The 27,608-nt window shown below is 45.9% G+C and overlaps 1 protein-coding gene across 1 annotated transcript in view; it reads right to left on the reverse strand.

Moving 5' to 3' along the window:
- Positions 1–228: 228 nt before the first annotated feature.
- Positions 229–27,608, reverse strand: part of LOC118371671 (calcium-independent phospholipase A2-gamma-like) — a 47,580-nt gene continuing 20,200 nt past the window's right edge. Inside the window, exons 8-10 of the mRNA XM_052466347.1 lie at positions 24,546–24,740; positions 3,613–3,808; positions 229–821 (exon numbers count right to left, since the gene is read on the reverse strand). Of these exons, the coding sequence (XP_052322307.1) occupies positions 544–821; positions 3,613–3,808; positions 24,546–24,740 (669 nt within the window). The 3' untranslated portion in view covers positions 229–543. The remainder of the gene's footprint in view (positions 822–3,612; positions 3,809–24,545; positions 24,741–27,608) is intronic.

The following is a 27,608-nucleotide window of genomic DNA, read 5'->3' on the forward strand; positions in this document are numbered from 1 at the left end:
CTCCCCTCCAAGTGTTGCCAGACCCCTCTCTCTCCCCCTCCCCTCCAAGTGTTGCCAGACCCCTCTCTCTCCCCCTCCCCTCCAAGTGTTGCCAGACCTCCCTCTCCAAGTGTTGCCAGACCTCCCTCTCTCCCCCTCCAAGTGCTGCCAGACCCCTCTCTCTCCCCCTCCCCTCCAAGTGTTGCCAGACCTCCCTCTCAAAGTGTTGCCAGACCCCTCTCTCCCCCTCCCTCTCCAAGTGTTGCCAGACCCCTCTCTCTCACCCTCCCCTCCAAGTGCTGCCAGAGCATGCAAACAGTCACTGACAAATGGGTGCAGTAACACGTAAATGGGTGCAGTAACACGTAAATGGGTGCAGTAACACGTAAATGGGTGCAGTAAAAACACAACAGCAAACGTATTCTACCAATTTAAAATACACCGTTTACAACCAGAGACTAACATATACATTCTATTACTATATGTATGGATTCAGTGTTAGGAGAGAGTCCAGTTTTAGGTGAAGTTAGTGTTGTGTGGTGGTGGAGCCTGGGACCTACTCCACTACAGCTTGGAGTTGAAGATGGGAATACCATCGTACATGTCACGTTTGAGCTTGGCCCACTCAGTCAGCCTCTGCACGGTGGTCTTGTCCCTGGTGAGTATCCGGGCAGCTTTCTGCAGCTTCTCATGGTTCCGGTCCAGATAGCGCAGGCCCTCGGCCTGCAGCAGGTTCAGCTTCTCACCACGGCTCTCATCCAGGGCGATGTCCTCGTTTAAATAAGGGTTAAAGCGGAAGTACGAGTCGGGTGGAAGGAGGGCATCGAGCATGATGTGGACTTCTGATTGGGAGAATAGGGAGGGGGTGTGAAGGTTACACAAACACACGAACGGGTCAAAATGGCACAAATACATCACTGTTGAATTACTATTTCTTAAAAATATCTTCCTCCAAGGGACATTTATATAGGTTTAAGACCCAAAAACATAAAGATAAATTGTGGGCTACAATGGAATATACCAAAACACAGAGTATACACACAGAAATAAACAGTCTGAAGTTTGAGAGAGAGTCATGAGGGCAGAAACAGTCTAGATGTACCTGAAGGGACTTGTCCAATAGGAAACACGTCTGCTAAATGACTTAAATGTAAATGAAACAGCAGGTCAGAGACATGAAAGTGAGCTTGAGGTTAGTGTTAGTTCAGGAGCTAAAACACTGGTTCTATTAACACTATTGTCAAGCTACACACCTGGAGACTAATTGTCACTACTTGTCTCAATAAGAACCCATTAAGTCTGGTTATAGTTAACACTGCAGCAGCTGTTCCCGTCAATGTTACCTCACTCACGTCTCTGGGGGAATATGAGTCTCGGTTCAGGAGACGTGTGCCATTATAGTACATAACAGATTGAGTTTGACTCTGTTCAACACACTTTTCAGATGACATATCTGGAGGCTGTGTGGTGGATTCTGGGTACCAACCAAATCAAATAAAAAAATCAAATCAAATGTATTTATATAGCCCTTCGTACATCAGCTGATATCTCAAAGTGCTGTACAGAAACCCAGCCTAAAACCAATGCTCTATATAATATAAATATCACCACAAATACACTGAGATGTTGGAGGGATTGTTTTTAGTGTTCTCATTACAAAAACACTCCACCCTAGAGATATAGATCAAATAAAACTGCATTCACTCTGTTGTATCGGTAGTGAAACAGATGAGTGCTGTGTCTCTCTGTGTTGTATCGGTAGTGAAACAGATGAGTGCTGTGTCTCTCTGTGTTGTATCGGTAGTGAAACAGATGAGTGCTGTGTCTCTCTGTGTTGTATCAGTAGTGAAACAGATGAGTGCTGTGTCTCTCTGTGTTGTATCGGTAGTGAAACAGATGAGTGCTGTGTCTCTCTGTGTTGTATCGGTAGTGAAACAGATGAGTGCTGTGTCTCTCTGTGTTGTATCAGTGGTGAAACAGATGAGTGCTGTGTCTCTCTGGTGAAACAGATGAGTGCTGTGTGTGTTGTATCGGTAGTGAAACAGATGAGTGCTGTGTCTCTCTGTGTTGTATCGGTAGTGAAACAGATGAGTGCTGTGTCTCTCTGTGTTGTATCGGTAGTGAAACAGATGAGTGCTGTGTCTCTCTGTGTTGTATCGGTAGTGAAACAGATGAGTGCTGTGTCTCTCTGTGTTGTATCGGTAGTGAAACAGATGAGTGCTGTGTGTGTTGTATCGGTAGTGAAACAGATGAGTGCTGTGTCTCTGTTGTATCAGTAGTGAAACAGATGAGTGCTGTGTCTCTCTGTGTTGCATCAGTGGTGAAACAGATGAGTGCTGTGTCTCTCTGTGTTGTATCAGTGGTGAAACAGATGAGTGCTGTGTCTCTGTGTGTTGTATCAGTAGTGAAACAGATGAGTGCTGTGTCTCTCTGTGTTGCATCAGTGGTGAAACAGATGAGTGCTGTGTCTCTCTGTGTTGTATCAGTAGTGAAACAGATGAGTGCTGTGTCTCTCTGTGTTGTATCAGTAGTGAAACAGATGAGTGCTGTGTCTCTCTGTGTTGTATCAGTAGTGAAACAGATGAGTGCTGTGTCTCTCTGTGTTGTATCAGTAGTGAAACAGATGAGTGCTGTGTCTCTGTGTTGTATCAGTAGTGAAACAGATGAGTGCTGTGTCTCTGTGTTGTATCAGTAGTGAAACAGATGAGTGCTGTGTCTCTCTGTGTTGTATCAGCAGTGAAACAGATGAGTGCTGTGTCTCTCTGTGTTGTATCGGTAGTGAAACAGATGAGTGCTGTGTCTCTGTGTTGTATCGGTAGTGAAACAGATGAGTGCTGTGTCTCTCTGGTGAAACAGATGAGTGCTGTGTCTCTGTGTGTGGTGCTCCTGTAGTTTGGGATGAATCTTTCCCTCTCTACACCTCGTCTTCCCTTTCAGAGGGGTTATTTATAACCAGCAGATTAACACACTTAAAAGCCTGTTTTCCTCTTCAAAAACACTCTCCCCTATAGCACCACGACACTCACTGAGACCACCTCACCCCTCTCAGTGTGTAACAGTGTAGCTTTCAGGCTGTGTTGGTGTGCACAGAGATAAGGTGTGCACAGTTGATGTGAAGTAGACATGAAGTCATGCAGGGGCTGTGTGGGCATGCCTGTTTTACTGGGACCCCCCGAGTGGCGCAGTGGTCTAAGGCACTGCATCTCATTGCAAGAGGTGTCACTACAGTCCCTGGTTCGAATCCAGGTTGTATCACACCCGGCCGTGATTGGGAGTCCCATGGCCCAGCGTCGACCGTCAATGTAAATAAGAATTTGTTCTTAACTGACTTGCCTGGTTAAATAAAATACATTTACTCTAACCACAGACTGCCTTCATCTCATCTCATCCTTACCGGGAAATGTGTTGAGAATCAAAGTGGCCTTAAGAACATTATTGTCATTTTACAGCTGCTTGTTACTTTATTCTTTTTCCTATTTTACATTTTTAAACTGCAGTGTTGGTTAGAGCCTGTTGTAAGTAAGAATTTCACTGTACACCTGTTGTATTCGGTGCATGTGACTTATAGAATGTGTATTGCTGAAGTGATGCAGAGATGTATATCAGAGGGTACATGGACCCACCCAGACGTACCCTCTGTGTCGGTGGCTGAGCTGATGACGTTGGTGAGCTTGGTCTTGAGGCTGGTGTACGTGGTGTTGTTTTTGCCAGCTGTCTCCACGCGGCCCGTACCCAGTGACACCACACACTGGACAGGCGTATTGGGCCACAGGCATTTACACTCATGGATGGCCAACGCTGTGGGGTTGTTGATGAGGAGACCTCCATCCTGGAGACAGAGAGAGAACAAACTATTATGATCCTGCTATTGCTATGCCCATTTGGGGCTCCCGAGTGGCACAGTGGTCTAAGGCACTGCATCTCAGTGCTTGAGGTGTCACTACAGACACCCTGGTTCGAATCCAGGCTGTATCACAAACGGCCATGATTGGGAGTCCCATAGGGCGGCGCACAATTGGCCCAACGTCGTCTGGGTTTGGCCGGTGTAGGTCGTCAATGTAAATAAGAATTTGTTCTTAACTGACTTGACTAGTTCAATTAATGTTAAAACATTTAAATGATACACAGTATAGATTTTAAAAACAGTTATGTACCAGCATCATTTAGCATTTAATAGTCATTGAGACACTAAGTTAATTTAAAAGATTTCTTTGCTTGTTGCAGTTTGGAAAGTAGGGAAAGCCAAAACGTCAGCTGTTAAATCATTTATGAACATCTGTGGAAAGGAAGGTAGTAGATGTAGTTTCACACATGCAGGACACAGGACACGCGCACAGGACACAGACGCGCGCAGGACACAGACGCGCGCAGGACACAGACGCGCGCAGGACACAGACGCGCGCAGGACACCGACGCGCACAGGACACAGACGCGCACAGGACACACACGCACAGGACACACGCACAGGGCACAGACACAGGACACACACGCACAGGACACACGCACAGGGCACAGACACAGGACACACGCACAGGACACACGCACAGGACACACGCACAGGACACACGCACAGGACACACGCACAGGACACACGCACAGGACACACGCACAGGACACAGACACAGGACACAGACACAGGACACACGCACAGGACACACGCACAGGACACACGCACAGGACACACGCACAGGACACACGCACAGGACACACGCACAGGACACACGCACAGGACACACGCACAGGACACACGCACAGGACACACGCACAGGACACACGCACAGGACACACGCACAGGACACGGACACAGGACACGGACACAGGACACGGACACAGGACACGGACACGACACGCGCACAGGACACGCGCACAGGACACAGACACGCGCACAGGACACAGACACGCGCACAGGACACAGACACGCGCACAGGACACAGACACGCGCACAGGACACAGACACACGACACAGACACAGACACAGGACACAGACACAGGACACAGACACAGGACACAGACACAGGACACAGGACACAGACACGCGCACAGGACACAGACACACATACAGGACACAGACACACATACAGGACACAGACACACATACAGGACACAGACACACATACAGGACACAGACACACATACAGGACACAGACACACGACTGTATCTTTTCTCTTCCCTTCTGTCTAACTGGCTTTGATATCGAACAGCCACTCAGGAGCAATGAGAGTGTATGGTCTGAGGGGTGTTGAATATGCATGAGGCTGGGAGCCTCGGGTTGGCTACAGGATCAATCACTGAGGGGCCAGCCCTCATTAGGGAGGCCAGGCTGGGGGGTGGGAGCTCTGGGGCCCGGAGTGTCTAGTTAGAAAGTCTCTGGGGGAAGATTTTAGTGTGTGTGCGCATGGGGAGGGGCAGTCAGACCTTCCGGGTGGGGGAGGGGCCCTCTCCCATCACTATATCCCTCCTGTACATGAGATATTTCTGAACTTCATTTTCAATAAATACCTTATCGTTTGCAAAAACATGTTTCACTGTTATTTGGGGGTATTGTGTATAGGTGGATGGGTGAGAAAAATACACATTTAATACATTTTGAATTCAGGTTTAACAAGAAAATGTGGAATAAATCCAAGGGATGTGAATACTTTTTGAAAGCATTGCAAGTTTCAACTAGAAGATTAATAAGTGTATTCCTACAAAGAAGATTACTTAAACATTGTTAAAATAAGGCAACCCTTCCTGGACTATAATACCAGTCAAAAGTTTGGACACACCTACTTATTCAAGGGTTTTTACTATTTTCAACATTGTAGAATAATAGTGAAGACATCAAAACTATTAACACATATGGAATCATCTAGTAAGCAAAAGTGTTAAATATATTTTAGGTTCTTCAAAGTAGCCACCCTTTGCCTTGATGACAGCTTTGAAAACTCTTGGCATTCTCTCAACCAGCTTCACCTGGAATGCTTTTCCAACATTCTTGGAGGAGCTCCCACATATGCTGAGCACTTGTTGGCTGCTTTTCCTTCACTCTGCGGTCCAAGTCATCCCAAACCATCTCAATTGGGTTGAGGCCGGGTGATTGTGGAGGCCAGGTCATCTGATGCAGCACTCCATCACTCTCCTTCTTAGTCAAATAGCCCTTACACAGCCTGCCAGTGTATTGGGTCATTGTCCTGTTGAAAAACAAAAGATAGTGGGACTAAGTGCAAACCAGATGGGATGTCATATGGCTGCAGAATGCTGTGGTAACCATGCTGGTTAAGTGTGCCTTGAATTCTAAATAAAATCCCTGACAGTGTCACCAGCAAAGCACCCCCACACCTCCGACTCCATGCTTCGCGGTGGGAACCGCAGGAGCAGAGATCATCTGTTCACCACACTACGTCTCACCAAGACAAGTGGTTGGAACCAAAACTTTTACATTTTGACTCATCAGACCAAAAGGACAGATTTCCACCAGTCTAATGTCCAATTGCTTGTGTTTCTTGGCCCAAGCAAGTCTCTTCTTATTATTGGTGTCCTTTAGTATTGGTTTCTTTGCAGCAATTCAACCATGAAGGCCTGATTGAAACAGATCTCCTCTGAGCAGTTGATGTTGAGATGTGTCCATTTCTTGAACTCTGAAGCATTTATTTGGGCTGCAATTTCTGAGGCTGGTAACTAATGAACTTATCCTCCACAGCAGAGGTAACTCTGGGTCTTCCATTCCTGTGGCGGTCCTCATGAAAATCAGGGCTTGATGGTTTTTGCAACTGCACTTGAAGAAGTTCTTTCACTTTCAAAGTTCTTGAAATGTTCTGCATTGACTGACCTTCATATCTTAAAGTAATGATGGACTGTCGTTTCTCTTTGCTTATTGGAGCTATTCTTGCCATAATTTGGTCTTTTACCAAATAGGGCAATCTTCTGTATACCATCCCTACCTTGTCACAACAAAACTGATTGGCTCAAATGCATTAAGGAAAGAAATTCCAAAAATTAACGTAACATGTCACACCTGGAAATTGAAATGCATTCCAGGTGACTACCTCATGAAGCTGGTTGAGAGAATGCCAAGAGTGTGCAAAACTCAAAGCAAAGTGCAGCTACATTGAAGGATCTCAAATATTGAAAAAAATATATATTTTTTTTTTTACACATGATTTCATAGTTTTGATGTCTTCACTATTATTCTACAATGTAGAACATAGTAATAAAGAAAACCCCTTGAATGAGGAGGTGTGTCCAAACGTTTGACTGGTAGTGTGTGTGTAAACACTTCCATTGGGGTTGGTGGATGTGTGCACGCTAGATGTACTCTTAATGGGAGGAAATCAGGCTGCAGACAGAAGCACCAAGACAAAGTCCACTGACCAACCGGACAAAACAACTCAGTGCTTTTATCATCACTTGACCCACTGAGTGACTCCATTTTCTTTAATTATGGTAGTGGCTTAGATGTGCCATGGCAGCTTCTTTTCCTTGATAGCTGGAGTGGCCAGATTTCAAATAGCACCGAGCACAATGCCTTCCACTCATAACCAGTGTGACACACAGTCTCCCAGTCAGCCGAGAGTAGAATCATTCTGAATGCCGTGTCTCAATGACTCGCCACCTGTTAGGGGTTAGTCGGCTCATTGAAGCACAGGCTGCATCCCGAATGACAGCATGTTCACTCCTTTTGACCAGGGCCCAATAGGCCCTATGGGTCCTAGTCAAAAGTAGTGCACTATGTAGGGAAGTCTGTTTTTAAACACTGAAGAAGAGACTCCATGGTATTATTATTGGCAGTTAACCCACTGTTCCCTGAAGAAATGGATGTCAATTACGGTGTCAGACTTCCGATGCCATTGTATGCTTTGCAATGCTGCTTGGAGTCTTGTCAGCTGTACACTCACGGTTTTTCTTTCCCAACTGATGCCAGTGCCACACCGAAGCGCTGCTTGAGGTCTTTAGGGGGGGACTTTTCATCTGAGAACCACACTGGTACAACTTATACACTTGGACCGTTGCCATGTTCTCACAGAAAGGGTTTCTTCAGACCCGGGTGTATAATTTGGACTGGAGGGTTAAAGTTAGAAACAATTATTTACTTAGGGGCCAAACTGTGGCAAATGAGCTGGGCACACAGAAAGAGGCAACAGAAGCTGCCTGTCAAACTCAGCATGACGCAGGTCAAGGGTCACTTCCCCTTCAGAGGGATTTAGAGCTGTAATGCAAGTCTCATTTTAATACCTCTATTCCGTAGCCAATGTCTGTATAGAAAGCAGCTCTTCCCACAGGTCAAAATGTCCTCCTTTGGGTGAAGGGTACAGCCCCTCTCTATTGAGGTGATTTGACAGAGTGTAACCCCGGTGCCAAAGGCTAAACTGCAATTGAAATATTGGAGAACGGTTCAGGACGGCAGCTTAGCCCCCCTTCAAAGTAGAACCCCCATAATCAAAGGCAGAACAAGACAGAAAGGTGAAGCATGATGCAGAACTGCAAGCCAAAACATACTTACACTACATGCCCAAAAGTATGTGGACACCCGCTTGAACATCTCATTCCAAAATCATGGGTATTAATATTGCAGTTGGTCCCCTTTGCTGCTATAACAGCCTCCTCTCTTCTGGGAAGACTTTCCACTAGATGTTGGAACATTGCTGCTATAACAGCCTCTACTCTTCTGGGAAGGCTTTCCACTAGATGTTGGAACATTGCTGCGGGGACTTGCTTCCATTCAGCCACTGATGTTGGGCGATTAGGCCTGGCTCACAGTCGGCATTGAAATTCTTCTCAAATGTGTTTGATGGGGTTGAGGTCGGGTTTTGTGCAGGCCAGTCAAGTTCTTCCACACTGATCGAGACAAACCATTTCTGTATGGACCTCGCTTTGTGCACGGGGGGGGCAGTGTCATGCTAAAACAGGAAAAGGCCTTCCCCAAACTGTTGCCACACATTTGGAAGCACAGAATCATCTAGAATGTCATTGTATGCTGTAGCATTTAGATTTCGCTTCACTGGAACTAAGGGGTCCAAACCAAACTTCACAGTGGGCACTATGTATTGGGGAAGGTAGCGTTCCCCTGGCTTCCGCCAAACCCAGTCAGTTGAACTGCCAGATGGTGAAGCGTGATTCATCACTTCAGAGAACACGTTTCCACTGCTCCAGAGTCCAATGGCGGCGAGCTTTACACCACTCCAGCCGACGCTTGGCATTGCACATGTTGATCTTAGGCTTGTGTGCGGCTGCTTGGCCATGGAAACCCATTTCATTAAGTTCCCAACGAACTGTTAATGTGCTGATGTTGCTTCCAGAGACAGCTTGGAACTCGGTAGTGAGTGTTTCACCGAGGACAGACACACTACAGCACTCTGCGGTCCTGTTCTGTGAGATTGTGTGGCCTACCACTTCGTGGCTGAGCCATTGTTGCTCCTAGACGTTTCCACTTCACAATAATAGCACTTACAGTTGACCGGGGCAGCTCTAGCAGGACAGAAATACGACAAACTGACTTGTTGGAAAGATGGCATCCTATGACGGTGCTAATGTTTGTCTATGCAGATTGCATGGCTGTGTGCTCGATTTTATACACCTGTTAGCAACGGGCGTGGCTGAAATAGCCGATTCCAATCATTTGAATTCAATAATAAACATGGCTTTGTATATACAGTGTAATATGTATGCTGGTCTGGTGTTAAAAGATAGATCTGTCCTCATACTCCTCCTGGGGAAACATTCCTCCCCTGGGGTTGGTCCCTCTCCTTCAGCCAGTAATGGTTGATACACAAATCAGACTTGTTTTAGTCAGGCCACAATATTCCTACTAGCTAATAAGGCTCTGCCTGCACCTGTGGGAGCATGTTTGACTGCTAAAATATTGGCGAATTAAACAGAATTAGCGTGTAAAAGAAGAAGTAGCAGAAATACGTTCCATTAAGAACACGAGATGAAAGGATAACTCAAATAAATAGCTACAATTTAAGGGACGGTTAGTTCCTACTTCAAATTAATTCTGCTGCCATTACTGCCAAGACTTGTTGGCTTATCTGCATTGTTCCACTAAGCCATTTTTAGGGGGGTGTGATTTAGATAGAACCCCATTCCCATCTAGCGTTATGATCTAAAAGTCATTTCACGCATCAGCGTTTGTCAGCTCCTATTAGCAACTTCCTCCTCACAATCTCTCTCCATCCCTCCCTCTCCATCCCCCTCTCTCTCTCCCCATCCCTCTCTCTCTCCCCATCCATCTCTCTCTCCCCATCCATCCCTCCCTCTCTCTCTCCCCATCCATCCCTCCCTCTATCCCTCTCAGCTATGCGCCAATAACCCCTTGGGTGAGGGCCAAGATGAGTGGTCACAACACATGGGAAACTCTGGTCCAAAGAGCCGGGTCCAGTACATGTGTTCCATGCTGCATACACTCTCTTTTCAGCTCCAGTCAGCTGTTCTGGTCATTAGGAGCTGCTCTTAGAACGTCTGGTTGCGTCCCATAGGGCACACTATTCCCTATATAGTGCCCTACATTTGACAAGGCTTGGCCAAGGGGTCGAAGGAGCTTTAGGCCGAGCTGGAGCCCAGTGCTGCTGCCTGGATTTACCCATAAGGCCTTTGGCACTGAAGCTTAAACACGGTTTAATTGGGGAGAGGTTACATAAATCATTATGGACCATTTGATGGATGCTACCCAGTGTGTGTTACAATAGCAGCTCTGTTTTCAGGAGCAGATCCTTCAGCCTCCATGATCATATTCAGCTAGGCCCTCACGGATATACTGAATAAGGTATAGCATGGGTCTTCCTGTTCAACTCAGGATGTTAAGCTCAAACAGGTAGAAAATCATGTTTACTATGCAATCAAGTGAATGAATCTGTCTCTCCTATTGATTAATTGTCCAGATAAAACCAACTCTTAGCTATGTAATCACGTGTATATTGAACAAGGTTTGCTAAATCAAGGGTGTTTGTTGAAGCAGATGCACAACCTTAAATAATATCTATCCATCTGATCTCAAGTGAATAAATCGGGCTGTTCAATGAATCAATTGTCCAGATAACAACTAATCCTTAGTCCCTTTCACCAACGAGGATGAGACAGACATACAATGGTGTTAGTGTGATGTCACCATCATCATCATCATCTAGGAATGAGTGGCCAAGTCAAACCAAAAGGTCTCCATGCCACATTATGTAATTACACAGCCTGGTTCTCCTATTTGACCTTTGACCTGAGAGAACAGAAGGGTCAGAATGAAGTCCAAGTCGTCATCCCACGAAGAAAATGGAGAGGGATGAAGTATTCATCTGTGTGAGACAGAGACACGGAGTGACAAATATGCCCTCAGGTTAGGAAAAGCAATCGAGTCTCTCTCCCACCCACCCACCCGAGAGCACTGAATTATCCGCTCCTCCTGCTGTGACCTGACATGTGACAGCATCCTCTTAGGCAATAGGTCATATTCGGCTACCTCATATTCATATGGCACATTTTCACAGTCCATCATAATAAATAAAACAAAGTGATTCATCAGAAATGTCCCAGGGGAGATCAGTGGAAATACAGATCCAAGTGACTGAACTCACATATGAATTCATTAATACGTGACTGACGGACAGCCCGCTTTACAACAGCGGCTTTAATGCAGAGATTTCTATGAGAAAATCTCATTTCAGCAACTCCACAGAGATGGCTGGTGCAGAGGTAGTACTGTGAGGGATAAGGGGGTTAGGGATACAGAGAGTGATGGAGGGAGGCAGTACTGTGAGGGATAAGGGGGTTAGGGATAGAGAGAGTGATGGAGGGAGGCAGTACTGTGAGGGATAAGGGGGTTAGGGATAGAGAGAGTGATGGAGGTAGTACTGTGAGGGATAAGGGGGTTAGGGATAGAGAGAGTGATGGAGGTAGTACTGTGAGGGATAAGGGGGTTAGGGATATAGAGAGTGATGAAGGGAGGTAGTACTGTGAGGGATAAGGGGGTTAGGGATACAGAGGGTGATGGAGGGAGGCAGTACTGTGAGGGATAAGGGGGTTAGGGATACAGAGAGTGATGGAGGGAGGCAGTACTGTGAGGGATAAGGGGGTTAGGGATACAGAGAGTGCTGAAGGGAGGCAGTACTGTGAGGGATAAGGGGGTTAGGGATACAGAGGGTGATGGAGGGAGGCAGTACTGTGAGGGATAAGGGGGTTAGGGATACAGAGGGTGATGGAGGGAGGCAGTACTGTGAGGGATAAGGGGGTTAGGGATACAGAGAGTGATGGAGGGAGGCAGTACTGTGAGGGATAAGGGGGTTAGGGATATAGAGAGTGATGGAGGGAGGCAGTACTGTGAGGGATAAGGGGGTTAGGGATAGAGAGTGATGGAGGGAGGCAGTACTGTGAGGGATAAGGGGGTTAGGGATACAGAGAGTGATGGAGGGAGGCAGTACTGTGAGGGATAAGGGGGTTAGGGATAGAGAGTGATGGAGGGAGGCAGTACTGTGAGGGATAAGGGGGTTAGGGATAGAGAGAGTGATGGAGGGAGGTAGTACTGTGAGGGATAAGGGGGTTAGGGATACAGAGAGTGATGGAGGGAGGTAGTACTGTGAGGGATAAGGGGGTTAGGGATAGAGAGAGTGATGAGGGAGGCAGTACTGTGAGGGATAAGGGGGTTAGGGATAGAGAGAGTGATGGAGGTAGTACTGTGAGGGATAAGGGGGTTAGGGATATAGAGAGTGATGGAGGGAGGCAGTACTTTGAGGGATAAGGGGGTTAGGGATGATGGAGGGAGGCAAGTTCTCACACAGCAGCCAGTCGATGTAGATCAGTAGACTGGCTTAATGCCTAATGCCTAAAGAAGTGTGCTAGCACAACCAGGTGGGTGGCGTAGTGTGTGTGTGTGTGTGTGTGTGTGTGTGTGTGTGTGTGTGTGTATCAGTGGAGGCTGCTGAGGGGAGGACGGCTCATTATAACGGCTGGAAAGGAGCTAATGGAATGGCACCAACACACAGAACCCATGAGTTTGATGTATTTGATACAATTCCACTGACTCGCTCTGTTACTGCAGACACACAGTCGACTGTGTGTCTGCAGTAACAGAGCGACTGTGTGTCTGCAGTAACAGAGCGACTGTGTGTCTGCAGTAACAGAGCGACTGTGTGTCTGCAGTAACAGAGCGACTGTGTGTCTGCAGTAACAGAGCGACTGTGTGTCTGCAGTAACAGAGCGACTGTGTGTCTGCAGTAACAGAGCGACTGTGTGTCTGCAGTAACAGAGCGACTGTGTGTCTGCAGTAACAGAGCGACTGTGTGTCTGCAGTAACAGAGCGACTGTGTGTCTGCAGTAACAGAGCGACTGTGTGTCTGCAGTAACAGAGCGACTGTGTGTCTGCAGTAACAGAGCGACTGTGTGTCTGCAGTAACAGAGCGACTGTGTGTCTGCAGTAACAGAGCGACTGTGTGTCTGCAGTAACAGAGCGACTGTGTGTCTGCAGTAACAGAGCGACTGTGTGTCTGCAGTAACAGAGTGACTGTGTGTCTGCAGTAACAGAGTGACGGTGTCTCCAAGGGAATAGAGGGTACAGGAGTTGGACAGTAGCCTGGTGGAAAAGCTCCATGTTCCTCCAGGGTTTAACACAGGAGGAGAGCTGGCCCTGAGGAGGAGAGGAGCAGACACTCGTTTATCCCCTATCCCTCCTATCCCTTCTCCTCCTCCTCCACTATCCCTCCTCCTCCACTACTCCCCTATCCCTCCATCCCTCCTCCTCCTCCTCCTCCTCCACTATCCCTCCTCCTCCACTATCCCTCCTCCTCCTCCTCCTCCTCCACTATCCCTCCTCCTCCACTACTCCACTATCCCTCCTCCTCCTCCACTATCCCTCCTCCTCCTCCTCCACTACTCCCCTATCCCTCCTCCTCCTCCTCCTCCACTATCCCTCCTCCTCCTCCACTATCCCTCCTTCTCCTCCACTATCCCTCCTCCTCCACTATCCCTCCTCCTCCACTATCCCTCCTCCTCCACTATCCCTCCTCCTCCACTATCCCTCCTCCTCCACTATCCCTCCTCCACTATCCCTCCTCCACTATCCCTCCTCCTCCTCCACTATCCCTCCTCCTCCTCCTCCTCCACTATCCCTCCTCCTCCTCCACTATCCCTCCTTCTCCTCCACTACTCCCCTATCCCTCCTATCCCACTATCCCTCCTATCCCACTATCCCTCCTCCACTACTCCACTATCCCTCCTCCACTATCCCTCCTCCACTATCCCTCCTCCACTATCCCTCCTCCCTGTCTGCCTCATCTATGGAGGCAGCACTGCAGTACAAGGCTGATAAAGGCATCCCTTCTGGCCAATGACAAAACAGAAAGAAAAAAACTACCAGGTTTACTAGCAATACTAGATAATAGCCTACATCTTCAATATTTCAGTAGTGCACTGGTACTTAAAGCAGGTGAAACCACATACTCAAAATGTCTCTATCTTAAAGGGTTTTAACTGAACGTTTTCTAGCGCTTCCCTTAAGCGCTTCATTCTTAGTTCTCATCCATGTGAGTGACAGTGGATGTATAGACTAGAAGTGTTCATTCTGCCAGGCCGGTGAGGAGTCTTCGGTTTAGGACAGCACCATGTGGGAGAGGAGATTGCCACACAAAAATACCTTGTTCCTGCCCACCGACAAGGGAGATGTCATGGCTGCCCACCGACAAGGGAGATGTCATGGCTGCCCACCGACAAGGGAGATGTCATGGCTGCCCACCGACAAGGGAGATGTCATGGCTGATCATTCTTCAGTTCTCCATGCATTCCCTGGCTTGCATCCTGGTATCCTTCGTCAACTTCCGAAGTCTTCTAGTTCTGTGGTCTTCAGCGGATAATGGCAGCTTCAATGTGGCATGGCCCCTCCCCCTTGTCTTCCTCCACCGGAGAGGCATTCTCTCTATGGCTGTAGTGTGTTGTGATGTAATAGCGCTGTAGCCACTGTTGTTTACCACAGTTCTAAAATCAGAATCCTGTCAGTTAGAGCTTAAAATGTCCACCATTCCAGGGCTGCGGAATCTGGAAAGAAATTAAAGCGCCATCAAAACAATCTTGAGAATTCCAGAATTTCCCGGCTTTCATTCAGCACATGGCTGTTTTATGGCACTTTCGACACAAGGCGGCGATTGTTTCGGGGTTGAGAGGTAACGGAAGGGCGACCTATGACTCCCTCACTGGGGAATTCTGACATCACACACACACACCATGTTGTGCAGACTCTTCGCTTCAGAAAAACATCCACTCGACCAAAAGAAGGATATCGGACTGCTGGTGGGCTTCTAAATATTGCTTATTGGACTGGAGAAATTATGAAAGATGATGTCATGATTTAATCTTACTCCAATGTAAATACACAACCTAATAACTTCACAACCACATGTATAACGGCAATGTTGGCTAATGTAATTCATCAAATTCACAGCTTCAATTTAAACATGTTAGATTTCAGTTTTTCTTCACAGCAGAAGTATAACTAGACCTTGTTGAAACCCAGGTGTCGTTTTTACATTTTAAGGTGTCCCACTTTCCCAGCGAGCGGTAAGAGCTTTCCCCAGTTAGAAAGCAACTAGCAGAGACTTGACAAACATCCATATTGGAGGTTGTCTGCTTGCTTCTCGATTTTAACGAGGCTGATGTAGCAGTCAGACAGTGTGGGATGAGGAGTATGTATATGTAGTGTGTGTGTCTCTGGGAAAGATGAGACCAGGAAGTAGCGAGGTCATCAACCATTCTATTTCATATCCCAGCCAGAGAGTTCCCCACTCACCTAGATAACTTACACCAATTCCAATTAAGAGTGTGGGAGTACGGGATTCCACCTTTGATGTAAAATGTGTGTGTGTGTGTGTGTGTGTGTGTGTTTCCTAAGCCAAAATGGGAGGATATTGCCAGGATTACATTATGAGATGTCAAGCCCAGGCAGACATGAAACCCCACACGTCATTCACCTGGGGTTGAAGAGAGACATGATCTGATGTCTCTAGGAGCCAGCCAGATAGACTTCCTGATGAATAAGCCCCACCCAGCACTGTGTGTGTGTGTGTGTGGGCGGAAGAGAGGATATAATATTATAGATCAGTAAAATAGCTGAGAGGAGTCAGGATGTAGGTATTTGCTGTTGTAGTGCTCTTCTCCTGTCTAATGGCATGAGTCTTTAGATGCCCATTTAGAATGGATATTGACGTTAAGTATCTCAGGCAGGCTTGCTTCTCAAACACCACCCTATTTTCTATGCACTACACTAATAGGACTCCGGTCAAAAGTAGTGCACTACTTAGGGGATAGGGTACCAAACCCTTAGTTTGACCGCCTCTTCCTGCTGTCCATCTAAATGGACCTGTCTGGAAACAAACAAACCCTGATGGGAGAGGGGTGGAGCTCCTCCATTTTACCACGCGGATGGTTTTCACATTAAAACACAACTCCTGAAGTGTGTTGAGGAGATTGGGATGATACAGAAACACACTGGAGGAAGGACATAAAAAAACCTCAGTCCTTTAAATACAGGCTGCTGCTGTGAAAGACACATCCTGACGTATTCTACCATGAATAATCCTGTTACAACGCCTACATCAACCCCCGTCCATACTGACCGTGTTAGAGCCTTGGTCCTGTATGACTCAGTTGGTGTGGAGGTGTGGAGGTAGCAACACCAAGGTTCTGGTGCAAATCACATTCACTATAAAACATTTATGCAGAAAACTTGCTGTGCTGTAGGCCTATGTCACTTTGCATTAAGTGGTATACATTATTTAAGTGGTAATGCCCGAGAAGCAGGTTTGGAGGATATATTGGGACAGGTGTTAGGCCCGAAACAAAGTCGAGCGCCGGCAAACCGTGACAGTACATCCTCCAAACACCGGCTGAGGGCATTATCACTTTTATACAATGGTTATCATATTAAAATAATGACTTCCATATTTTCATTAAAAACATTATTTTGGGGCCTCCCGGGTAACGCAGTGGACCAAGGCACGATGCAGTGCTAGCTGTGCCACCAGAGACTCTGGGTTCGAGCCCAGGCTCTGTCGCACAATTGGCCGAGTGTCGTCCAGGTTAGGGAGGTCTCATCGCGCATAGCGACTCCTGTGGCGGGCCGGGCGCAGTGCACGCTGACCAGGTCGCGAGGCGCACAGTGCTTCCTCCGACACATTGGTGCGGCTGGCATCCGGGTTGGATGCGCACTGTGTTAAGAAGCAGTGTGGCTTGGTTGGATTGTGTTTCAGAGGACACATGGCTCTCGACCTTTGTCTCTCCCGAGCCCGTACGGGGGTTGTAGCGATGAGACAAGACAGTAACGACGACAATTGGACACCACGAAATTGGGGAGAAAAAGGGGGTAAAAAAATAAATATATATATTTTGATGAATTTGTTCATACTATTTCATCCTTCCACAAGCTATAGTCCCGACACAAATCTAGGGTTGCTAGCCAACCTGGCTGGTCGTTCGTAATATTGGTTCGGTTGCCAGAGGCCCGGCCCAGTCGTTCAGTCTTTATGTTCTGTACCCAGTCATTCAGTCAATATGTTCTATACCCAGTCTATATGTTCTATACCCAGTCGTTCAGTCTATATGTTCTATACCCAGTCTATATGTTCTGTACCCAGTCGTTCAGTCTTTATGTTCTGTACCCAGTCGTTCAGTCTTTATGTTCTGTACCCAGTCGTTCAGTCTTTATGTTCTGTACCCAGTCGTTCAGTCTTTATGTTCTGTACCCAGTCGTTCAGTCTTTATGTTCTGTACCCAGTCGTTCAGTCTTTATGTTCTGTACCCAGTCGTTCAGTCTTTATGTTCTGTACCCAGTCGTTCAGTCTTTATGTTCTGTACCCAGTCGTTCAGTCTTTATGTTCTGTACCCAGTCGTTCAGTCTTTATGTTCTGTACCCAGTCGTTCAGTCTTTATGTTCTGTACCCAGTCGTTCAGTCTATATGTTCTGTACCCAGTCGTTCAGTCTTTATGTTCTGTACCCAGTCGTTCAATCTTTATGTTCTGTACCCAGTCGTTCAGTCTTTATGTTCTGTACCCAGTCGTTCAGTCTATATGTTCTATACCCAGTCGTTCAGTCTATATGTTCTGTACCCAGTCGTTCAGTCTATATGTTCTATACCCAGTCGTTCAGTCTATATGTTCTGTACCCAGTCTTTATGTTCTGTACCCAGTCGTTCAGTCTTTATGTTCTGTACCCAGTCGTTCAGTCTATATGTTCTGTACCCAGTCGTTCAATCTTTATGTTCTGTACCCAGTCGTTCAGTCTTTATGTTCTGTACCCAGTCGTTCAGTCTTTATGTTCTGTACCCAGTCGTTCAGTCTTTGTTCTATACCCAGTCGTTCAGTCTATATGTTCTATACCCAGTCGTTCAGTCTATATGTTCTATACCCAGTCGTTCAGTCTTCATGTTCTGTACCCAGTCTATATGTTCTGTACCCAGTCATCCAGTCTATATGTTCTGTACCCAGTCGTTCAGTCTTTATGTTCTGTACCCAGTCGTTCAGTCTTTATGTTCTGTACCCAGTCGTTCAGTCTTTATGTTCTGTACCCAGTCGTTCAGTCTTTATGTTCTGTACCCAGTCGTTCAGTCTTTATGTTCTGTACCCAGTCGTTCAGTCTTTATGTTCTGTACCCAGGTTCAGTCTTTATGTTCTGTACCCAGTCGTTCAGTCTTTATGTTCTGTACCCAGTCGTTCAGTCTATATGTTCTGTACCCAGTCTATATGTTCTGTACCCAGTCTTTATGTTCTGTACCCAGTCGTTCAGTCTTTATGTTCTGTACCCAGTCGTTCAGTCTTTATGTTCTATACCCAGTCGTTCAGTCTATATGTTCTGTACCCAGTCTATATGTTCTGTACCCAGTCTTTATGTGGTGTACCCAGTCGTTCAGTCTATATGTTCTATACCCAGTCGTTCAGTCTTCATGTTCTGTACCCAGTCTATATGTTCTGTACCCAGTCGTTCAGTCTTTATGTTCTGTACCCAGTCGTTCAGTCTTTATGTTCTGTACCCAGTCGTTCAGTCTTTATGTTCTGTACCCAGTCGTTCAGTCTTTATGTTCTGTACCCAGTCGTTTAGTCTATATGTTCTATACCCAGTCTATATGTTCTGTACCCAGTCGTTCAGTCTTTATGTTCTGTACCCAGTCTATATGTTCTGTACCCAGTCTTTATGTTCTGTACCCAGTCGTTCAATCTTTATGTTCTGTACCCAGTCGTTCAGTCTTTATGTTCTGTACCCAGTCGTTCAGTCTTTATGTTCTGTACCCAGTCGTTCAGTCTATATGTTCTGTACCCAGTCTATATGTTCTGTACCCAGTCGTTCAGTCTTTATGTGGTGTACCCAGTCGTTCAGTCTTTATGTTCTGTACCCAGTCGTTCAGTCTTTATGTTCTGTACCCAGTCGTTCAGTCTTTATGTTCTGTACCCAGTCGTTCAGTCTTTATGTTCTGTACCCAGTCGTTCAGTCTATATGTTCTGTACCCAGTCGTTCAGTCTATATGTTCTGTACCCAGTCTTTATGTTCTGTACCCAGTCGTTCAGTCTTTATGTTCTGTACCCAGTCGTTCAGTCTTTATGTTCTGTACCCAGTCGTTCAGTCTTTATGTTCTGTACCCAGTCGTTCAGTCTTTATGTTCTGTACCCAGTCGTTCAGTCTTTATGTTCTGTACCCAGTCGTTCAGTCTATATGTTCTGTACCCAGTCTATATGTTCTGTACCCAGTCGTTCAGTCTTTATGTTCTGTACCCAGTCGTTCAGTCTATATGTTCTGTACCCAGTCTATATGTTCTGTACCCAGTCGTTCAGTCTTTATGTTCTGTACCCAGTCGTTTAGTCTATATGTTCTATACCCAGTCTATATGTTCTGTACCCAGTCGTTCAGTCTTTATGTTCTGTACCCAGTCTATATGTTCTGTACCCAGTCTTTATGTTCTGTACCCAGTCGTTCAGTCTTTATGTTCTGTACCCAGTCGTTCAGTCTTTATGTTCTGTACCCAGTCGTTCAGTCTATATGTTCTGTACCCAGTCGTTCAGTCTATATGTTCTGTACCCAGTCGTTCAGTCTATATGTTCTGTACCCAGTCGTTCAGTCTATATGTTCTGTACCCAGTCTATATGTTCTGTACCCAGTCGTTTAGTCTATATGTTCTATACCCAGTCTATATGTTCTGTACCCAGTCGTTCAGTCTTTATGTTCTGTACCCAGTCTATATGTTCTGTACCCAGTCTATATGTTCTGTACCCAGTCTATATGTTCTGTACCCAGTCTTTATGTTCTGTACCCAGTCGTTCAGTCTTTATGTTCTGTACCCAGTCGTTCAGTCTTTATGTTCTGTACCCAGTCGTTCAGTCTTTATGTTCTGTACCCAGTCGTTCAGTCTTTATGTTCTGTACCCAGTCGTTCAGTCTTTATGTTCTGTACCCAGTCGTTCAGTCTTTATGTTCTGTACCCAGTCGTTCAGTCTTTATGTTCTGTACCCAGTCGTTCAGTCTTTATGTTCTGTACCCAGTCGTTCAGTCTTTATGTTCTGTACCCAGTCGTTCAGTCTTTATGTTCTGTACCCAGTCGTTCAGTCTATATGTTCTGTACCCAGTCTATATGTTCTGTACCCAGTCTATATGTTCTGTACCCAGTCGTTCAGTCTTTATGTTCTGTACCCAGTCGTTCAGTCTTTATGTTCTGTACCCAGTCTATATGTTCTGTACCCAGTCTTTATGTTCTGTACCCAGTCGTTCAGTCTTTATGTTCTGTACCCAGTCGTTCAGTCTTTATGTTCTGTACCCAGTCGTTCAGTCTTTATGTTCTGTACCCAGTCGTTCAGTCTATATGTTCTGTACCCAGTCGTTCAGTCTATATGTTCTGTACCCAGTCGTTCAGTCTATATGTTCTGTACCCAGTCGTTCAGTCTATATGTTCTGTACCCAGTCTATATGTTCTGTACCCAGTCGTTTAGTCTATATGTTCTATACCCAGTCTATATGTTCTGTACCCAGTCGTTCAGTCTTTATGTTCTGTACCCAGTCTATATGTTCTGTACCCAGTCTATATGTTCTGTACCCAGTCTATATGTTCTGTACCCAGTCTTTATGTTCTGTACCCAGTCGTTCAGTCTTTATGTTCTGTACCCAGTCGTTCAGTCTTTATGTTCTGTACCCAGTCGTTCAGTCTTTATGTTCTGTACCCAGTCGTTCAGTCTTTATGTTCTGTACCCAGTCGTTCAGTCTTTATGTTCTGTACCCAGTCGTTCAGTCTTTATGTTCTGTACCCAGTCGTTCAGTCTTTATGTTCTGTACCCAGTCGTTCAGTCTTTATGTTCTGTACCCAGTCGTTCAGTCTATATGTTCTGTACCCAGTCTATATGTTCTGTACCCAGTCTATATGTTCTGTACCCAGTCGTTCAGTCTTTATGTTCTGTACCCAGTCGTTCAGTCTATATGTTCTGTACCCAGTCTATATGTTCTGTACCCAGTCGTTCAGTCTTTATGTTCTGTACCCAGTCGTTCAGTCTATATGTTCTGTACCCAGTCTATATGTTCTGTACCCAGTCGTTCAGTCTTTATGTTCTGTACCCAGTCGTTTAGTCTATATGTTCTATACCCAGTCTATATGTTCTGTACCCAGTCGTTCAGTCTTTATGTTCTGTACCCAGTCTATATGTTCTGTACCCAGTCTTTATGTTCTGTACCCAGTCGTTCAGTCTTTATGTTCTGTACCCAGTCGTTCAGTCTTTATGTTCTGTACCCAGTCGTTCAGTCTATATGTTCTGTACCCAGTCGTTCAGTCTATATGTTCTGTACCCAGTCGTTCAGTCTATATGTTCTGTACCCAGTCGTTCAGTCTATATGTTCTGTACCCAGTCTATATGTTCTGTACCCAGTTCGTTTAGTCTATATGTTCTATACCCAGTCTATATGTTCTGTACCCTGTACCCAGTCTTTATGTTCTGTACCCAGTCTATATGTTCTGTACCCAGTCTATATGTTCTGTACCCAGTCTATATGTTCTGTACCCAGTCGTTCAGTCTTTATGTTCTGTACCCAGTCGTTCAGTCTTTATGTTCTGTACCCAGTCGTTCAGTCTTTATGTTCTGTACCCAGTCGTTCAGTCTTTATGTTCTGTACCCAGTCGTTCAGTCTTTATGTTCTGTACCCAGTCGTTCAGTCTTTATGTTCTGTACCCAGTCGTTCAGTCTTTATGTTCTGTACCCAGTCGTTCAGTCTTTATGTTCTGTACCCAGTCGTTCAGTCTTTATGTTCTGTACCCAGTCGTTCAGTCTATATGTTCTGTACCCAGTCGTTCAGTCTATATGTTCTGTACCCAGTCTATATGTTCTGTACCCAGTCTATATGTTCTGTACCCAGTCTATATGTTCTGTACCCAGTCGTTCAGTCTTTATGTTCTGTACCCAGTCGTTCAGTCCTTCTGTTCTGCATCTTTGTACGCGACCCAAGCCGTTCGTTCTAAATGGTCCATTTCCATACTGGCTGGTAACGTTCCTATCACACTTCAAACAGTGCAGCCAAAATAACGAAGTAGCTGTATATGTTTAAGCTGTTTTCTAGTTATATTTATTTTGATACATACATACCAATGAGCTAGTGATGCGCGATTTCACCTGGCATAGAAAATGTGCTCTCTCTTCAGGAGGAGGAGCTAGCCAACAACACAGCTAACACAACCACTTCAAACTGAAGCTGGTAAGACTGAGTACTGAAGCTGGTAAGACTGAGTACTGAAACTGGTAAGACTGAGTACTCAAACTGGTAAGACTGAGTACTGAAACTGGTAAGACTGAGTACTGAAGCTGGTAAGACTGAGTACTGAAGCTGGTAAGACTGAGTACTGAAGCTGGTAAGACTGAGAACTGAAACTGGTAAGACTGAGAACTGAAGCTGGTAAGACTGAGTACTGAAACTGGTAAGACTGAGTACTGAAACTGGTAAGACTGAGTACTGAAACTGGTAAGACTGAGAACTGAAGCTGGTAAGACTGAGTACTGAAACTGGTAAGACTGAGAACTGAAGCTGGTAAGACTGAGTACTGAAACTGGTAAGACTGAGTACTGAAGCTGGTAAGACTGAGAACTGAAGCTGGTAAGACTGAGAACTGAAGCTGGTAAGACTGAGTACTGAAGCTGGTAAGACTGAGTACTGAAGCTGGTAAGACTGAGTACTGAAGCTGGTAAGACTGAGAACTGAAGCTGGTAAGACTGAGAACTGAAGCTGGTAAGACTGAGTACTGAAGCTGGTAAGACTGAGTACTGAAACTGGTAAGACTGAGAACTGAAGCTGGTAAGACTGAGTACTGAAGCTGGTAAGACTGAGAACTGAAGCTGGTAAGACTGAGAACTGAAGCTGGTAAGACTGAGTACTGAAACTGGTAAGACTGAGAACTGAAGCTGGTAAGACTGAGAACTGAAGCTGGTAAGACTGAGAACTGAAGCTGGTAAGACTGAGAACTGAAGCTGGTAAGACTGAGTACTGAAACTGGTAAGACTGAGTACTGAAACTGGTAAGACTGAGAACTGAAGCTGGTAAGACTGAGAACTGAAGCTGGTAAGACTGAGAACTGAAGCTGGTAAGACTGAGTACTGAAACTGGTAAGACTGAGAACTGAAGCTGGTAAGACTGAGAACTGAAGCTGGTAAGACTGAGTACTGAAACTGGTAAGACTGAGTACTGAAACTGGTAAGACTGAGAACTGAAACTGGTAAGACTGAGAACTGAAGCTGGTAAGACTGAGAACTGAAGCTGGTAAGACTGAGAACTGAAGCTGGTAAGACTGAGAACTGAAGCTGGTAAGACTGAGTACTGAAGCTGGTAAGACTGAGTACTGAAACTGGTAAGACTGAGAACTGAAGCTGGTAAGACTGAGTACTGAAGCTGGTAAGACTGAGTACTGAAACTGGTAAGACTGAGAACTGAAGCTGCACTTCGTTTCACTGGTTGTCTTTTGGGTGTTTCCATAAAAATAATGCGGAGTCATGACTTCGACTGGCTGAGTAAAGCTGTCTGCCATGTCCTGACTCCCAACATGTTCATTACTCTGGGACAGCTGGAGATACAATTTCAATATTGAAACAATGTTGCAAATGTCAGAGAGATAAACAGCGATGTTTATACAAATCTCCACTGTTGAAGACTGTTGGTCTAAAAGAAATGTGAGATAATGTCTAGATGTTTTTTTATAGTGGACAACAGCTAGTCTAAAAGAATATAGTGGAGATCAAGTTTATGAATTGACTGGCAGGGCTGATGAGACAGTGGATTGCTCAGTCAGATGGAACAGAGTAAATAGGCATTTTAACATCATAGATTTAGCTGATGGTAACCGGCTGGAATGTGATTTATAACCAATCAGCATTCAGGAGTAGAACCAACCCTTGTATAATATATTAACATTAAGTAGTAAAGTACACAGGCCGTCAGAGAGCTAAGTGCTGGATCCCTCTAACTGGAGAGGATTAGTGAAAAGGGATGTGGAATAGGGAAGGCAGACAGGAGAGAGAGAGAGTCCAGGGAAGATATGGAGTATTGGTGGCAGCTGTAGTGTAGAGCATTGTGAGGGGCAAAGCATTAGGATTTCTAAAACTCGTCTTACCTGGTGAAGGTCGTGTCCCAGGGCAAACTCCTGGAAGTACCCTGGGGCAGCGGAGGACGCTCTGATGGCCTGCCACAGCTTGTGTTCACACCCCCCCAGGTAGTGGGAGCGCACCCCTGGCTGAAGGTTATAGTTCCTGAACACATAGGCCTTCAGAGGAGTGCCCCTGTTCACGATGGTACTCACTGCTGCCATCTGGTGGTAAGAGGGTACATGAGATTTTATTTATTTTTATTCCCCACTTGGCCCCATTTGATAAGCTGCTGGTGATTTAAAAGGTCAATGTACATAACCATGAATTGAAGAGTGGCATTAATAGAATGTGTTGCTGTATCCACTTAATCCCCACAAGAGATACAGGAAGGGTGTCATATACATTAAATATGACAATAACATTAAAAACAAAAACACAAATGCACTACTATAGAAGTTATATGACATGTAGTGACAACATTTAGAGCCATAAAAATACCTTAGAACACATTAATGCTCTGAGGACCCATTGAAATAAAATCTATACAACTGTTAGTCATTACACAATCAGATGTTATAAAAGCCTAATAACACCACAGACAAGCACGTATTCTGACACATACAGTGTAATCCTTACCAAACACCTCATTATCATTCCACTGCCTAGCCTCAGCCTGGCTGTCGTACATGGAACTAGTGAATGTGTGGATTCTGTGTCAGCCTGGCTGTCGTACATGGAACTAGTGAATGTGTGGATTCTGTGTCAGCCTGGCTGTCGTACATGGAACTAGTGAATGTGTGGATTCTGTGTCAGCCTGGCTGTCGTACATGGAACTAGTGAATGTGTGGATTCTGTGTCAGCCTGGCTGTACATGGAACTAGTGAATGTGTGGATTCTGTATCAGCCTGGCTGTACATGGAACTAGTGAATGTGTGGATTCTGTGTCAGCCTGGCTGTCGTACATGGAACTAGTGAATGTGTGGATTCTGTATCAGCCTGGCTGTACATGGAACTAGTGAATGTGTGGATTCTGTCAGCCTGGCTGTACATGGAACTAGTGAATGTGTGGATTCTGTGTCAGCCTGGCTGTCGTACATGGAACTAGTGAATGTGTGGATTCTGTGTCAGCCTGGCTGTCGTACATGGAACTAGTGAATGTGTGGATTCTGTCAGCCTGGCTGTCGTGGAACTAGTGAATGTGTGGATTCTGTGTCAGCCTGGCTGTCGTACATGGAACTAGTGAATGTGTGGATTCTGTGTCAGCCTGGCTGTACATGGAACTAGTGAATGTGTGGATTCTGTGTCAGCCTGGCTGTACATGGAACTAGTGAATGTGTGGATTCTGTGTCAGCCTGGCTGTCGTACATGGAACTAGTGAATGTGTGGATTCTGTGTCAGCCTGGCTGTCGTACATGGAACTAGTGAATGTGTGGATTCTGTGCCTGGCAGGAACTAGTGAATGTGTGGATTCTGTCAGCCTGGCTGTACATGGAACTAGTGAATGTGTGGATTCTGTGTCAGCCTGGCTGTCGTACATGGAACTAGTGAATGTGTGGATTCTGTGTCAGCCTGGCTGTGGGAACTTGAATGTGTGGATTCTGTGTCAGCCTGGCTGTCGTACATGGAACTAGTGAATGTGTGGATTCTGTATCAGCCTGGCTGGAATGTGTGGAACTAGTGAATGTGTGGATTCTGTGTCAGCCTGGCTGTCGTACATGGAACTAGTGAATGTGTGGATTCTGTGTCAGCCTGGCTGTACATGGAACTAGTGAATGTGTGGATTCTGTGTCAGCCTGGAACTAGTGAATGTGTGGATTCTGTGTCAGCCTGGCTGTACATGGAACTAGTGAATGTGTGGATTCTGTGTCAGCCTGGCTGTCGTACATGGAACTAGTGAATGTGTGGATTCTGTGTCAGCCTGGCTGTCGTACATGGAACTAGTGATTCTGTGTCAGCCTGGCTGTCGTACATGGAACTAGTGAATGTGTGGATTCTGTGTCAGCCTGGCTGTCGTACATGGAACTAGTGAATGTGTGGATTCTGTGTGGCTGTACATGGAACTAGTGAATGTGTGGATTCTGTATCAGCCTGGCTGTACATGGAACTAGTGAATGTGTGGATTCTGTGTCAGCCTGGCTGTCGTACATGGAACTAGTGAATGTGTGGATTCTGTGTCAGCCTGGCTGTCGTACATGGAACTAGTGAATGTGTGGATTCTGTGTCAGCCTGGCTGTCGTACATGGAACTAGTGAATGTGTGGATTCTGTGTCAGCCTGGCTGTCGTACATGGAACTAGTGAATGTGTGGATTCTGTGTCAGCCTGGCTGTCGTACATGGAACTAGTGAATGTGTGGATTCTGTGTCAGCCTGGCTGTCGTACATGGAACTAGTGAATGTGTGGATTCTGGCAGCCTGGCTGGATTCTGGAACTAGTGAATGTGTGGATTCTGTGTCAGCCTGGCTGTCGTACATGGAACTAGTGAATGTGTGGATTCTGTGTCAGCCTGGCTGTCATGGAACTAGTGAATGTGTGGATTCTGTGCAGCCTGGCTGTCGTACATGGAACTAGTGAATGTGTGGATTCTGTGTCAGCCTGGCTGTCGTACATGGAACTAGTGAATGTGTGGATTCTGTGTCAGCCTGGCTGTCGTACATGGAACTAGTGAATGTGTGGATTCTGTGTCAGCCTGGCTGTCGTACATGGAACTAATGTGATTCTGTGTCAGCCTGGCTGTACATGGAACTAGTGAATGTGTGGATTCTGTCAGCCTGGCTGTACATGGAACTAGTGAATGTGTGGATTCTGTGTCAGCCTGGCTGTACATGGAACTAGTGAATGTGTGGATTCTGTCAGCCTGGCTGTCGTACATGGAACTAGTGAATGTGTGGATTCTGTCAGCCTGGCTGTCGTACATGGAACTAGTGAATGTGTGGATTCTGTGTCAGCCTGGCTGTGTACATGGAACTGTGAATGTGCCTTCTGTCAGCCTGGCTGTACATGGAACTAGTGAATGTGTGGATTCTGTGTCAGCCTGGCTGTACATGGAACTAGTGAATGTGTGGATTCTGTGTCAGCCTGGCTGTCGTAC

The sequence above is a fragment of the Oncorhynchus keta genome, chromosome 17 (assembly GCF_023373465.1).
Source record: "Oncorhynchus keta strain PuntledgeMale-10-30-2019 chromosome 17, Oket_V2, whole genome shotgun sequence".
Taxonomy (NCBI): Eukaryota; Metazoa; Chordata; class Actinopteri; order Salmoniformes; family Salmonidae; genus Oncorhynchus; species Oncorhynchus keta.